At 37.2% G+C, this 15,658-nt stretch overlaps 1 protein-coding gene across 4 annotated transcripts in view; it reads right to left on the reverse strand.

Annotated features, from left to right (window-relative positions):
- The window catches only part of CDH13 (cadherin 13), a gene marked incomplete at its 3' end in the record, with an annotated part of 467,396 nt that overhangs the window by 265,520 nt on the left and 186,218 nt on the right, over window positions 1-15,658 (reverse strand). For 3 of the 4 annotated variants that reach the window (XM_082062395.1, XM_082062394.1, XM_082062393.1), the window contains one exon: window positions 3,821-3,937. The exons of the other annotated variant lie outside the window; for it this stretch is intronic. In XM_082062395.1, coding sequence (XP_081918521.1) covers window positions 3,821-3,937 — 117 coding nt within the window. The remainder of the gene's footprint in view (window positions 1-3,820; window positions 3,938-15,658) is intronic. 4 annotated transcript variants of the gene reach the window in all.

Below are 15,658 nucleotides of genomic sequence, written 5' to 3' on the forward strand. Positions count from 1 at the left end.
ATTCACAGCTCAGAGGAGGAAAAATAAAAATCACCTCTGCAGAGATCTTAAAGATTTCTATCCTGTTTTCTAGCTTGTACCACTTCTACTCTTGAGCTTTTGTTTCGGTGAGTCCTGCCATCTATTTGTCATTTGGCAGCTAAAGGTCTATCAGCCCAGATCAGAGGCAGAGAGTATATAGAGAGTATGTGATGCAAAATATCTGAACAAACACTTCCTCCCTTCAAAAGGACTAAACAGCCAAGTAACAAAGGAAAACATTCTCCTACTGGCAAAAAATGAGGTTTTGCTTTTTCGTCATTAAGCAGCTTCCTACAAAGTCTCTCACGTAATTCTGTCTTCTCGTCTTCACTGAGCATAGAATGTCCTGCCAATCTTTACCAGGCCATTCATGGCATCCAGATCTTATGTGTCAACAATTAAAATACTCATTCTTATGACGGACAATTCATTTAAATTAAAGAATAGAATAACAAATTCATCATATATCCATCAATAAAATCAATAGAAATCGTTTCAGCCTATATTAAAACATTCTCACTTTGCAGATGTCCTTCTCTCCTAGTGCCTGGAAAAGCTGGAACTTGTTGGCCATCTCCACAATTACCTTCCTGCACTTTGAGCTCTGCATTATTGTAAGGATCAAAATTCAAAAAGTACCAACATGTGATTCACCACCACAGTCAAAGTGTGTCTAGAGGTTGTCAAATAGATGCATGGAGCCACCACTCTTACGTTAGTCTTAGAAAACATTTCCATAATGTAGTGGTGAATAACCTATCACTATAATTACAAGATAATTCTGCATCCCACTGGTTTGTACTTCATTTGACATGATGTGGACAAATAAACTGGAAAAGTAACATATGGAGAGAGACAAAAAATTGAAGACCATATCGCTGTGCTGTATCAGCAAGATGTAAAAAACCACATCAATAACAGTCAACGGTCGTAGCCTGGGCCATCTGGTCATAAAGGCCCATACTATCAAGATTGTATTAAAATATCTTCATCTCACTGTTTTCCCTCAGGAATGAAGGACAGATAGTATGAAAAAGCTTAAGTTCTGCTAAAAGGTGAGATGCCTCTACCTACAAGCACAATACATCTATGATAGTTATTTAATTAAGAGATACCCTAACGAAGGATATGAAAATGGCAAGTCAATAATCTAATTCCTAAATGGGTATGCCGGAAAGCCAGTGACGGCACAGAGAACAGCCTCTACACATGTACTTCCTTGTTAAGCTAAAAACTAATTTGAATTTTTGTAATTAATTAAAACACTTTTTTCACTTGTCCAGTGTAATATCTCCTTCCTGAATTATATTAACAAGCCTTAATGAATAAAGTCCTCTAAAATCCCCATGTTTTTTCTTTCCTAATTGTAAAATAAAATGTAATTAATTGTTCTCCCCCTGCTCTATTTTTATACATCTGCCCTGCTCCCAACTAAGTGCTAATAAGCAGTTCAGCTGGTGGTGGCTGCTGCAATCACTTCCAAACAACCTTGTGCATTTCCAGGCAGCATAGCAGGGGTTAGAAAGCAAGAGGCAGGACAGACGAATAAACTACACTGGTAATTTGCTTTCTTCTTCCTTCTCATTTTAAAAATTCTATAGCATGCAAATTATCCATGCTTCTGTATGCTTTCTCTCTTCCCCAAAACACTATATAAACCAAAGTTACTGAATACATATGCAATATCCTTTCACAGTGATTACAACAGACGAGAGATGGCAAAGTTCAAGTTCAAGAGAAATTCATACATCTCAGAAGCCGTAATTCATCACTCCATATAAAGCCCTGTTGAGACTTCTGAAGATAAACCCCTAAATACTGTGAAGAGGAAATACTTTTGTTTCTCATGCCTCCTAGAACTGGGCAACTAAATGAATTTTTCAAATTAATGAAGCTACATACGGTTCACAATAAACATTTAAAGTTAAACGAGGCAGATGATCAACTTTTCCTATAGTTTGCGAAGGATCTGAAACAAGCGCATGAATTGGGTATGTAAGGCTTCCTAGATTAGTAGAGACTATTCTGCTTCTGGTTTATCCAATGAAGATCTGTACATGTCAAAAATACCTAAAAGAATTACTTTTATTTTCAGCATTGACTCCTACCAAATTTTTACTCCGGGAACAATAGACTTTCTTCCATAGCATCAGTATGTCTGAGGCTCCAAACCTTTTTATTCATGCTTCATTAAGCATTCAGTTGTAAATTACTGCAGTTGACCTAGAATACTTTGTTTACATTTTTAAAATATCTCTAAAATTTTTGTCTCACTTGATACATATACACTTTATGTTGCAATAGACTATAACTAAATTACTCATGTCTAGATACCTAAAACAGAAATATACTGGAAAACAAAAAAAAACAAACCTGATGACAGCTCAAAGTATTTCAAGGTGCTGATCATTTGCAGTTGCTATAATTTAAACATTAGTTGAGAATAGGTATATCTTAGGGCCTTTGAAAAACAGGCTGCCAGATGCTTTTACACTTCTGTGTTTGTACATCATCTAACGCACTTGTGATCCCTGACTAGCATGTCAGGAACAAAAACAAAGCAAGATGACAAGATGGTAGGAAAATATTTAAGTAGAAATAGGACCTGATTCATCTCATTCTGCTTAAGGAACTTCAGTTACCAGGACTGGCATCCTAAACTCCCAATAAAGATATTTTATGAAGGCACTTCTAGAGAGCAACTCCGACTACCTGAGATCCAAAAGTTCAGTGTTCACAAGCAGTGGGGGTGGAAAGAGGCAGGGAGAAATAAATCAACAAAAAAGAAAGGCTATAGTTCTGCGTATAAGTAGCCTTTGGAATTCTCTCACTGCTTTAAAGTTGCACAAGATAAGTCTTAAAAATTAACTATTTACCACTAACACATTAACCAACAATATTTACTTTAGTTATTGCTCATTAATTCCCAAACACTGAAATGTGAAGGGAAAATTTCAGAAATGGCTTTAGAAACTTTAGGACACATTAAAAAAATATTTCAGAAAGACAGAAAAATTTAAGAAATTTATGAGAACAGTATAAATTATTGACGGGGAAAGGGAAGAAAATTAAAGCTCCACAGATTATTCTCTCTTTTTACTGATAGGAAAATAAACTGTCCTAATTATTAAAATAACTGACTAGGTGCCAGCTGGTTAAATTACACATCGATCGAAGAGTAAAATTCTGCCCTTAAGCTGTGCATTTAGCTGCACCAATGATATCAGTGGGAATTAGGAATAGACTCCACAGCTCTATAGGCCGTCATGTCATTAACACCTACTGAAGTCAGAGCAATGTATAGGGGGGGGGGTCCCTGTTTGAAAACTGCCAAAAAGCAAATTATGTTCATGTAATTACAATTTCTGATGCTTAACTGGCCATTTGAACAACTATTGATATTTTAGTTTTAATGATTTTGTATATACAAGCTGTATATCTATCTGAAGTTCCAGAAAACTGGCTGTTAGAATTCTATCTGGTTGTCTGCAGATGTGAGAAGAAATTTCCATTTCTTTGTCAGACCTTTGCAAACAACAGAAAATAAAACTGAAAAAATCTGCAGAGGGTTATTTTGTCTTTGGACACTAAAAATTAAATAAGCAATTAACTAAGTCTGCCATGCATTTTCATCTGTCTACACAAAGTAAACAGAAAAGATTGTAGACAATTGCCCTGTTCAGTTTTATGTTTCTTAATTTTTTCTGGGATATTAATGCCAACATGATAGCCATTACAAAATTTTAAAAGAAATAGATCCGTTAATATCAAAATCAAAACCAGTTCTTTCTTGACTTACCTTGCCAACAGATCTGGGGAATGGTGGTCTTTGATTTTCAGGAATTAATATCGGAGTTGCCAAAATAGCCCTTTTTTGTCTTGGAATTCCAAGGTTGCCGTCTATCTTAAAGATTTCCTAAAAAAAAAATAAAAAGAACAAAGACTTTCAAAATAATATTGTTATTTCCATTCTCTGCATCTTTAGGCAAAACTAACATGAACTACCAGATTCTAAGTTTTGTATTATATGTTTTCCAGAAATTAGTGATAACATATCAAACCATTTATTTAAATCTGTCAGGTTATTGCACTTATTGCAGTGACAGTAGACAAGCCATATTCATTTTTGTATTCCTGTAGACTAGTTCACTTACAGGTGAATTTGCTGAGACTGTTCCCACCTAATGAACTGTCAATAAACACCAGAAGTTTGTTACTTAAGAATAAAAATAGACACCAAAACCCAGGTGTAAGTTAGAATATCAGCTAGGAGGATTTTTCGGGGTTGTGCAGGGTGTTTTCTATGTGGTGTCTGGTTTTTGGTTGTGGGTTTTCTTTGTGTGGTGTTTGTTTTGGGTTTTGTTTTGTGTTTTCCTTGGGTGAAACTTCATGTTACTGTGACAGAAAGAACAAAAGTAGAAGCCGTTAATATACAATCCTTCCTTTTTCTGCTGCATTTTCTGGAGTATTTAGTTCTCACTGAGCATCAGGGAATTCAGAATTTTATGAGGTGCAGCAAACTCGTTGCAGTGACTTCTGGCCTCTAGAAACCTCTGTCCATCACACCTTTGCCTTCTGTGTTCTTCTGCACTCTGGTCCTCTCAGTGTTCTCTCTGCATGAGCCACAGGTTCCCAGAGACCATCCTCTCCCTTTTGCTTCCACCTACAGTCTCTGAAAGTCTCTTCTCCCATCACTGTTACAACCCAGGTCAAAAATAGCTTTCCCCATCTCCCAAAGTCCTCCTTGTGATCAGGCCCCTTTTTGGAAAAAAAATAAACAACAAAAACTGACACAAATTGGTACTGTTTGCACTGTGCTGGGAACTGTGAAAGTGAAAAAGATTCAGATCACTACTATTCATTCAGGTTGTCGTGACAGTTTTACAAAAGAAATTGTACATTGAACTAAATGTCTAATTTCAATAAGGTTGTTACATCCTACAGGTAACACTTTGCTCTCTTAATACAGAAACTCAAACACCTAAGTTTCTCAGTCAGTTCTGGAATCCGTGTTGTTGTTTTGATAGCTGCAGCTTTATTACATAAGGAGAGCCATCCTTAGGCTATATTTTTATAAAACTGCACAGCTGCATGAGTTTTTTTAGTGGCATGATCTGGATATCCAGATATCCACATACTGCCCCTGCTGCCGTCTGTATGGGTACCTCCCATCTAACGGGTCTGTCATCACCAAAACTCTGTTCCACCTCTACCAACTTTAGCATCGCTTTTCAAATTTGACAACAAACAGCAGCAAGGGAAACTCAAGTCTACAACAGTTAGCTTTAGAGATGACAGGCAAAGAGCAGTGGGAACCATGCAGAGAATTCCCTCTCACAATTTTGCCAATTTTCATAATTTTTCGAGGCTCACCCTGATACAGAGTTCCCACTTCTCTCTATTTAGTCTGCAAGGCCACTTGGGTCCCTATTTTTGTCTTTCAATTCCTCTTCCAAAAGAATTTTCCTTAATAATAATCAATGAGAAAATTCAAGGTAAAAAACATTTGAAGTATCAAATAACAAGGAAAGAGCTGAATTGTGTCCAAACGCAAATGCGCAGAGCAGTGAGATTTCAAAATCCCACTCTAAACACAGCAGACAGTTTGGCTGGCATGTGTCTGTGACAATTCTAAGGACAGTAAAAGTGACTACTAGTCACATCAGTTCTTTAACTCAGCAGTAGCAGTGGCTCAACTGATCACAATTTTCACCCGTGCCAACTCCTGCCTTTGTGATTTCCCCTCACCTTATGAAAATGTAAGGCAGAACTCCAAGATGCATGCGCTTTGGAAATGTGCAGGACATTTATTCAGATTTACATCTCTTTTTAACCTAGAGTGGTTTGGGTTGGGAAAGACCTTTAAATGTCATCTAGTCCACTGCCCCTGCAATAAGCAGGGACAACTTCAACTAGATCAATCTGCTCAGAGCCTCATCCAACCTGACCTTGAATGTTTTACATTTCTTTCAATACCAGTTTGAGGAGTAAAAGGTATTTTCAGACTATTCAATATCTAGAACTCCCAGTTTGGGAAGTCATAGATACATGACCAACTAATTCATCACTTTCTCCTGACAGGTTACCCTTACACTTTCCCAGAAGGTCCAGCAATGAAAGAAAAGGCCAAAATATATTCAGTGAGTGAACACTGCAGTCATTAATACAAAGGAGCAAAGCTCTAAAGGCAAGCAGCAGGGTGGCAGGACCTTAAGGCCTTCAAATCCAGATTTCCTAGCAGGTCTTTGGAACAAAAAAAAAAAAAAGGGAAGATAGTATTGTTTGGGTGTTTTTGTTTCTAAGCACAACTAGTCCGTTGCATGGAGAAGATTCTGCAGATTGGGTAGAGAAATGTAAGCCTTTCTCTGAGTATGTTTCACACTGTTTGTTGATCAAATCTCACTGCTAGTTTTTAAATAGTGATTTCTTCATAATGATTTCTCTCTTTCTCATCATCCCCTGGTGTCTAACGGGAACACAACAGATTATATGAGTAGCCAAAGCATCACTGGTAAACAGAAAGGAAGAAAAGATCAAGAGTACTTCACCAACATGTTTAATAATTCAGTTCTGTTTGTGGTTATCATAATGATTTCCCCATTTGTAAAGAATAGAGAAAAAGAAAGAACATTTTGCTTAATGCCGAGCAGCTGCAACTGATTGTTTGATCCTCAATCAGTATAAGACAGAAGCCAAGGAATCTGAAATTATATGTGCACTTAGCACCTGATTCAACAGTCAAACCACTGAAAAATTTCTCACTCATGGGTGAATATATTGCGTATATAATAATTTTTACTGAATTCATCTATTTAATTCTTGAAGAAACAACTCACAAGGGATATGAAACTACTCTAGACAGAGTTAGTAAATTTCCCTCAGATTTTCTTACAATATCAGGCTAGCACTATAACAGGAGTCTTTTGTCCCTTGACACAAGTGGAACCCACAAATGAGTTTTCTGCCATCTTTGCTGGAACCAGCTGATCAAAGACTATAGTACCTGCCATGTCTTTGTAGCAGCCTTGATTCCAGACAAGTATTTGAGTGCCAGAAGTCTGGAGAGCTTAGAATGACATGTTTTTCCAATTTTATTTTTTAAATCAAAATAGTAAGAAAGAAAACCTACCAGGTTCTTCATTTTTACTATTTATCACAATATCATATCTGCAATCACTACCTTTCAGCTGCTGTTTTCATGGCCAGCAGACTATCTGATCAGAATCCAACTATCATTTCACTGCCTACCATAACCAGCTTTTACATTCTGTTTTTTAATTTATTAAATTCCATTTCAAGACATGGAATCAATACAGCAATAGCTCAGCACCCAATATGCTGATTCAGTGGCAACAAAGTGTGATTCCCTATTCACATTAAGCAAGCAACAAACAGCCTCCTCATTTTTCCAGCATTTAGTTTAGTTCTTTATCAGAAGATGCCAGTCTGCCCAAACTATGATGCTTCACAAGTTGCAGTTTCCCTAGATCCCTTGAGAACTTTCCACTCTTTTTTGGTTTTCTTTGTTTTTACCAGTGGTTCTTGGGAGCATTGCAGTACTTGAATATTTGAATGAATGGCCAAGTCACTATCCAGCAGCAGGCACCATTACTCTTGGCAAAGAAAATTTCATTAGAACTCATCATGAGAATAAGGTGGCTGAATACTGATATCGATTTATCACAATAAGGGTTGGAATCATCATTGGAGTGGCAAACTGTAATCCACTATGGTGACCAGAAAAGTGGTTGACTTTCTTGACATTCACTTGTTTTTATACACTAAGCTCAATGGTACAAAATGGAGTCAGTCCCAAATACAAAAAATAAACAAAATTAATTGGATGCTTGTTGCAAGCAAAATTCCTCTGAAATAGCAAATGGGACATGGTATTCAGTGGTATGTCAGTCTTCCTACAAAATAACATCATTACATGAGACTGAAAAATTAAATCTGCATGCAGACCAACTTCAGAAGAATAATTTTTATATAATTCTCAGCTGAAATTTCACAATTGTGCTGTAATACTTAGTTGCTTTATGTACATTATGTCTATCGTCAAAATATTGTTTTTAAAAGCAGCATTAATAATGAATGATTTCTAAAACATGTGGCAAAACAGAAACATACTTTCTCACGTTGTTAATAATATGAAAACTTAAGAAACGTGCTGGAATTTGTAAGTTAAAGAACAACTGTTTAAACAAATAATTAACTCAATTAATTAAGCTGAGAATTGTGAAGGTCAATGGCATACACACAAACATCTGCTCAAAACTAGTCTGTCCTCAATGCCTGTTAATGCCACCCTAAAAATCACACTGTACACCTTCGAAGAACAAACCCAGCTAAAGTCTGGCACACTAAAGAGAATCAGGTACATCAGAGCACATGAGCCTCCAGGCTGGTGAAGCATGGTCAGATACAACCATCCGGGTAATTGCTGGTGGAACCTGATTTAATTACATTGGGTGTTTCTACCATTATAATTGCTACATCAACAGAGAGGCAGCTCACCGACATACCCATTAACGTCATAGGCACTTGGTAATCTCAGCCTAGAGCTTTGCTACTGTGCCGTTCAGCCAGCTATGCTAGATGTATTTTTAATGATGGAGGTTCCCTTTATCTTTAGAGGAGTCAAGATCATATTAGGAAAAATTTTATTCTTGTTCAAATCATTCAGTCATGTGTAAATCATAACTATTTTAATGCTAATTTATTCTAAAGTATCTTTGTAATGCGTATGTGGCAAAATGTCAACTATCGTGGAGGTGAATCTGAACTTTTGCTTTGTGAAATGATACGTTCCATTATTGCCCTGAACCTATGCAGTATCTTTTGTGATGGAAAAGTCCCATTTCTATTCAAGTACAAGTTTCATTTCTCTTCACACCTGCCTTACTCTGTGACAGGGAAAAGTTTTTCCAAGATTATAATGGACTAAATGCCGTTAACTTTCCTTTTGTACACATTAACCATGGGAGTTACCTGTTCTGAGAATAATACAGAAAGGAAAACCAAGTGCCTTTTCTTTTCTTAAATTAACATTTCAGACTTTTCTTGCCATCATTTTGTGAGTGTTATTTTCATTTTGAACCATATGTGAATGGTTCTCTTTCAGGAAATATCATACTGGTTCCACACCGCTCATTAAATATAATGAGATATCCCTTATACACAAACAACCAAACATGCGCTGACTGACTGCATCTGTCAAACACCATTGCAAATATGGGCTTAAGGAAAAAGACAGTGCCTGACCTTATGCCTCTGTCTTCACCAGGATACACTAACAACACATCACTTATCACCATTAAAAATACCCTTATCCCCATTTCTACTGTGCTTACACTGGCTGCAAAGCAAACAAAACCAGAGTTCTACAGCATGCCAGAAAAAATTCAAAATTGTTAAAGATGTCCCCAAACCTTCAGCACCTTAAATATAAATGTAGTGTAAATAAGGAAAGCACTTGCTTATGCAATTGCCAAAGCCTGCAAGCCTTAAGAAAAGCGTCCTGTAATAAAAAAATCACCTTGAAAACAGGGGTTTTTTGCTTTCTTTTTCTTTTAATGAAATTATATCCCATTGGCTTCGATACCCAACTGCTATTGAAAATAGTACTAGATACATGGTGGAGTTCCAAAGCAATTAAAACCTTTTACAAATCTGATTCTTTGGGGAGTTAACCACAACCACATGGAAAAACACATTGCACAGCATGGACACAAAGCCTGAACTTTTTACTCTTAATATTCCTACTGAGTCCACCGAGTGGACTTCTTTCTTCACTTACATTGGAGGAACTCAAAATCTGAGAACTTACCTTTAACCCCCAGCAAGCTTCACACATGTTAAAAACACACTGATTTCCAGAGTGAGAAGGAGAAAGAACACACAGAACATGATAAATGAATCAAAGATGAACCCTTTTGGTGGGGCAGTAACCTACATAAAGCCACAAAATATGTGGATCAGGAGCAGACAATTGACAACTCCAAATTGAGAATAACACAAGCAGCCATGAACAAGCTGTTCAGTGTTTCACTTCTGGGATATAAGGACAGTTTCTAATGAAGAAAATTTATTCCTTATGTAAAATAAATCTTGCTCAAAGCAAAAGTTGTCCTACCTTGGAAAAACAGCTTTCTACATCTTGCTGCAGGCCAGCCAGCTACAAGTATACAAAGGAAAACTAACACATTTTATACCTATGTTCTGGATTGCTCAAGTGCTATGGAACTCATTGCCTTATAACAGTGCTGCACAAAAGCAATTTCACGACACCCTAAAGCAATAACACTGCACATTGAAGTCATGTATACTGTTTAATAGATCTGCAGTCACATGTCTGAACGGATGCATAAAACACTCTTCTTCCTGCTACCTACAAGGCTTCAAGCTGTGATTACAATTAAAACCTCAGTTCTGCTCCCCAACAGTTTTTAAAGCTCTGTTATCACATACTCCTTGTTATTCCTTGTTATCCCTCAGTTCCTTTGAAACAACCCCTCATCTAATTCCAAACATTGATTATTTACCTCGCTATTCTTTTCTAAACTCTTCATAATCCTTCTGTTCTTCCTGTGACCCTCCTACATTCCCGAATAACACCTCACTTTTTCTCGCTCCAGGTCTAAATCTGCAAGTCTTATTTTTCTTTGGAAAACATTCATTCCTTAACATTCATTTTCAATTTTTTTCTCTTGAACACCAATGATACAACTCTATCCAAACTGAAGTCATCTCAAATTTCCTTCCCGTCTCTCTCCTCTCCCCCCCTCCAAAAGCCTATTTTTTTTTCCTATTTTTAGGCTTTTCTTTAAGCAACATCCATCTTGGCATTAGAACTCCAAGACTTACCTATTTCACCCATCTTTATCAGATAACTAGTTCCATTCCACCACCAAAAGCACAGTCAGTGTTAAAATTTCTGAAACCTTGGTAGATTTGGGAATGCTTCTGGTTACAGGTCCTTTAACTCACTCAAGATAAGAACAATTCCTCACAATGCCACACGAGGAATGACTGGTGAAATTCCACCGTAACACAAACAGGACCCTGTTCTCCCCTCCCTTGCCATTTTCCCAATGCACAGCCACCCAAGCCAATTCAAATAATGTATAAATTCTGTCTAATCACAACTGTGGCATTTTAAACTCAGTGTGCATGGTGTAAGCAGCAGTTCAAGAAGCAGGAGAGCAGAGCGAGAAGTCTGTTGTTAAGCTACCATGAGACTCACGGGTTCTAAAGCTTCCAGGTCATCGTTTCTCACTTTAAATTAAAGCAGGTCTTTATTTAAAATGTGAATTAATTCAAGTCATGTTGGACAGATACACACATTAAACATCTCTTCCTTCTCTCTCAATATCACTAATCCTGACCCATCCCATTCATCTCATAAAATTCTCGGGGCAGGGCGGGGCAGGAAATGAGGAATTCAGCCTTAGGTCTGAGATTCCACAAAACCCCATAAAAATTACAATGCAGACACTGACTGTATGTCCTACAACCCTCCCCTTTATGCTTTGGTAACCTAAACTGTGCATGTGCAGTCAGCTGGGCACACCCAGGTCAATCATTCTCTTTGCACAGCACAGATTACATACAGGAGACCTGGTTGTGAGTACTGCAAAAAAATTGCTAGTTACCTCATGCTGAAAAACTAAACAGCTTTTATTAAGAGAGAAGTCTATTTTGTGTTGCAGTAATCAAGGACAGTTTAACCGGAAGGGAATTTCAATACTTTTCTCTCCATTAGTACTGGTACACCCTTGCACGTAGTCTGACATTGCAGTCATGTGCCTGCACTGCTTCCTTCCCCCTTTCCATTGAACCAGAGCTGTATTGACTTTGAGCAAAAATAATATACTACATAATACTGCAAAGCAGGAATGCATTATGTTGAGATCATAGATCTGCACAACAAAAAAAGTCTGGATATACTCTATTATACTTGACTATGCATGCATGGTGCTCTACAGAAGTGGCATTTTTGTGCTTTCCTACACAGGAGTTGCCAGACTGACAAATGAAGTGGTCGTCTCTGATGAAGACAAAACACCCACTTAAATGTAGGCTTCGGCAAAACTCCTCAGTCACCAAGCTGGATTTGAAATTTGGTCGAAAGAGCTGAAATGTTAGCGCATTAATCCACTTCACCGCTTGGTCCAGCTACTCAGAACTAATTAATTAACAGGCATTAACTGAGTCCAAAGAGCTGAAATTGTAGTGTATTAATCCACTTCACAACTTGGGCTGTATTTTTACTTTTCAATACAAACAAATTATCAGACAGCAACTGTCTGATACCAGAGGCTTAATTCTATTCTCTGATACAAGTCAGTGTTGTAGTGTCTTGTGGACAGCATCTTATTACTACCTGAGTTGTACTGAAGCTGGTACTGGACTTTGACCAGATTTGTCAAAGATGAAAATACAAGACCTGAACATGGCCTGTGTTATTTGTTCCCCCAATAGCGACCCAATTAAATTCGCAGGACAATGCCCCTTAGTTCTAAGCCTTTCATTAGTCTGAACAGTCTCAAAGACCCACGTAGTATTATTGAAAAAGAAACTACACAGGTGAAGCTCTGACTTCGGCAAGAGGTACCTAAAAATCCACATACAATAAAACAACTTTTTTAAAAGTATGACTAATAAGACACTTAAAAAACATAGTCATGCACTCAAACTTTACTTCTTGGTCAAACTTTACTTTACTTGCAAAATATGCTAGTTAAAAATAGCAACATTGTTTTGGTTTCGCTGTATCTATTTTGGTGTGGGAAATGAAAACTCATCTTTTTTGCAGAACATTTCTGAAAGAAAAGTTAAACAAGCAAGATGGAGACCCTAGAAATAGGCTTGGACATCTCAGTGGATTCTCACATTTCTCCTTAATCACATGTTGGCAATTAAGTCTAATTCAGGAAATTCAGAGAGTGAACCTGGCAGGAATCAGGAGCAAATTAATTGCTATAGTGGAAGAGATCAATGATTCATGAGCTGTAACATCAAGCTCCTAACAATATTAATCATTGCATACTTTACAAAAAGAGAGCCTAAAATGGCGGAAGTTATAGTTTACAATGGTTTGAAGGTTGTTTTTTTTCTGGATTATAACTGCTGAAACTAAAGTCGAGGAGAGCTTTACAATATGTTAAATGTGACGCTGATAGTTCAATACTGTATATCATTAATATTCATATGTTTGCATCTGAGCATTTTGCCCTAACAACCTGTAGCTATAGTAGCATAGAAATATTTATATTCCCTACCTCACACCTGTTGACTTTTAAGTGAGCGTCTCCATGGGATGTGAACAGTCACCACCTACACAAACACCAAGTAATCAGGTTTTATTCAAGTTTCCTGGCCAAGAGAAGAGAGATCCAATGTTCCTCCCATCCTGTGTGCCATCTGTTCGGCAACTCCGCTGCCACTCCTACTGCCTTATTTTTGTAGCATTGGCCATGGACCAAGGCTGTAGGTTTCCGGTCAGTGGGAAGCAAAATCTGTGATTCCTAAAAGAAATAATTATCTCTAAACTGTCAGAGCAGGGTTGGAGCACTCCATAGCTCCTTACTGACTACAGTGAAGTGACTGAATAGGGACAGATAGTCCAGAGGTCAAAGCATTCACAGGGGATAGAGAAGTTACAGATTCAGTATTGGCCTAATTGCTTCCAGAGACTTGCCACTGAATCACATTATTTTAGCATTTACGCCCCATAGATCTAAAACCGCTACCTCAGGTCTCTTGTTTCATAATCCAGTGGCTTTCTAAAGAAGATGTGATGCATTCAACTGCACTCAAAAACCTGAGCTCTGACCAAAACAGAGTATTACACATCCCTTAGTTTCCACTTTGCTTTTTTGTTCATATTTCATGTCTGTTCAGTTCTGTCAGATAAATTTTATTTTTATCTATATGCATTTCCCTGCTCCCAAAGTCACCGAAGTCATTAAAGTCAGACAAGTGATGTCTGTTGCCTTTACTGACACAGGAGAATTCTAGAATTAAAAACCTGAGTTCTCACAGCTTGAGCTAAATCAGCAAAATCTCACTACTCCTCATAATTATCAATCATGCAGCTCGCCCCAGCCGAATCTCGACTGGACTGTATTTAAATGGTATTATGAATTTGTAAGATGAATTCTTCAGTTCTCATCACACATGCCAAGTGCAAATGTTCTGCTTCAAAATGTGACCAGAGCCCCATTGTGTATATCAGATTATGCACAGCATGTTGCTTCTAAGTAGTTCAGAATTTCCAAGGAATGTAAGAAAATTAATTCTACTCTGCTATTCAACTTTCTTTGCACCTTACTCTTTGTTATCTGAATGTAGCACTGCAAAAAAATCAACCTATCAGCTCAGTGCTTAAGGTTCTAGTTGTTACTGCCTGACCATTTCAGAGCAGAGTGAAGAGCAGTATCAGTTTCTTAACTTTACTTTGCTGAACTTATCTCCCAGACACAGGTTAATATATTGCAGCATTCATAATTTGATACATTTTTGTCCCTGGTTCAGTTTACAAACCGTCCATTAACAGACCTTGAAATCTGTGAAGAAATACTTTATCTACCATTATACGCAAGTTTCTCAGATGAGTAATTTTTGATCTTCAGATTGCTCAAGCAGTTGCTTAGAAACATTTGTCTGTATTAGTTACACAAGTCATGTGGTATTATTTTTCTTTTCAGATTGGATGGCTTCTGTGAATAAGCAACAGAGCATGAAATGTAAATTTCATGATATAAAATTCAAAACTTGCTTTTGGCAAGGATTTGATTTATTACATTTACAGCACAAGATGAAAACAAAAAGGTTATCTCTGATCTGAGTGACTTGACAGGGGAAGTAATGTCTGTGCCACTCGGAGAACTAGTGGCATGAATTGCAAAAACAAACAAACAAAACATTTTTTTAAAAAGAAATTGCATGAAATCAGTGGAGCGCATGGCCTACGGAGCTTATTTGCTGAAAAGATCATTTGCAGAAACATAAAGAATGGGAAGAAAGTTTTGAAGAGTCTTGCTATGGAATTAAATAGTACCTGTGCAATAATTCATTTTACCAGTTATCTACATCAAAACAACGGGTTCCTTTTCTATTAATTAATGTTTTCCAGGGATTAGTACTTTCCTAGATTAAAGCATAGGTAGATAGGTCAGAAAAAAAAAATCATGGAGATTCAATTATTATTTGCCTTTTTTAGAGTTCTGTGCAAGCAAAGAAAAAGGAGTAATCTTTCATATTGTCAGTAACAGCTCATTCAATAAGGTTGGAAAGTATTCACTAGTATTTCATTGTAGACCATATGGAAATACAGTAGAATCATTTTTTTTTTTTTTTCTGCTGACACTACCAGTATGAGAAACATTGTAAACTCACACATTTTTGCTTCTTTTAACTTTGTAAAAGAGCCACTTGTATTTGCCTAAATGTTTCTCCACTGATAGCAATGGTTTTTCTTCTCTGCAGATGCAATGATTTATAACAGCAAAATGATCGGTTCAAAACTAAATATAGAATTTTACTAGCAGAGGCTGCTGCTTTCAGTAGGAGAGAACCAAATATGGTAAAACTATGTTACTGAGCACACTCTCAGACTGTGATCCAGGATACT

This window comes from Streptopelia decaocto (genome assembly GCF_964273445.1).
Source record: "Streptopelia decaocto genome assembly, chromosome: 11".
In the NCBI taxonomy this organism is placed as follows: Eukaryota; Metazoa; Chordata; class Aves; order Columbiformes; family Columbidae; genus Streptopelia; species Streptopelia decaocto.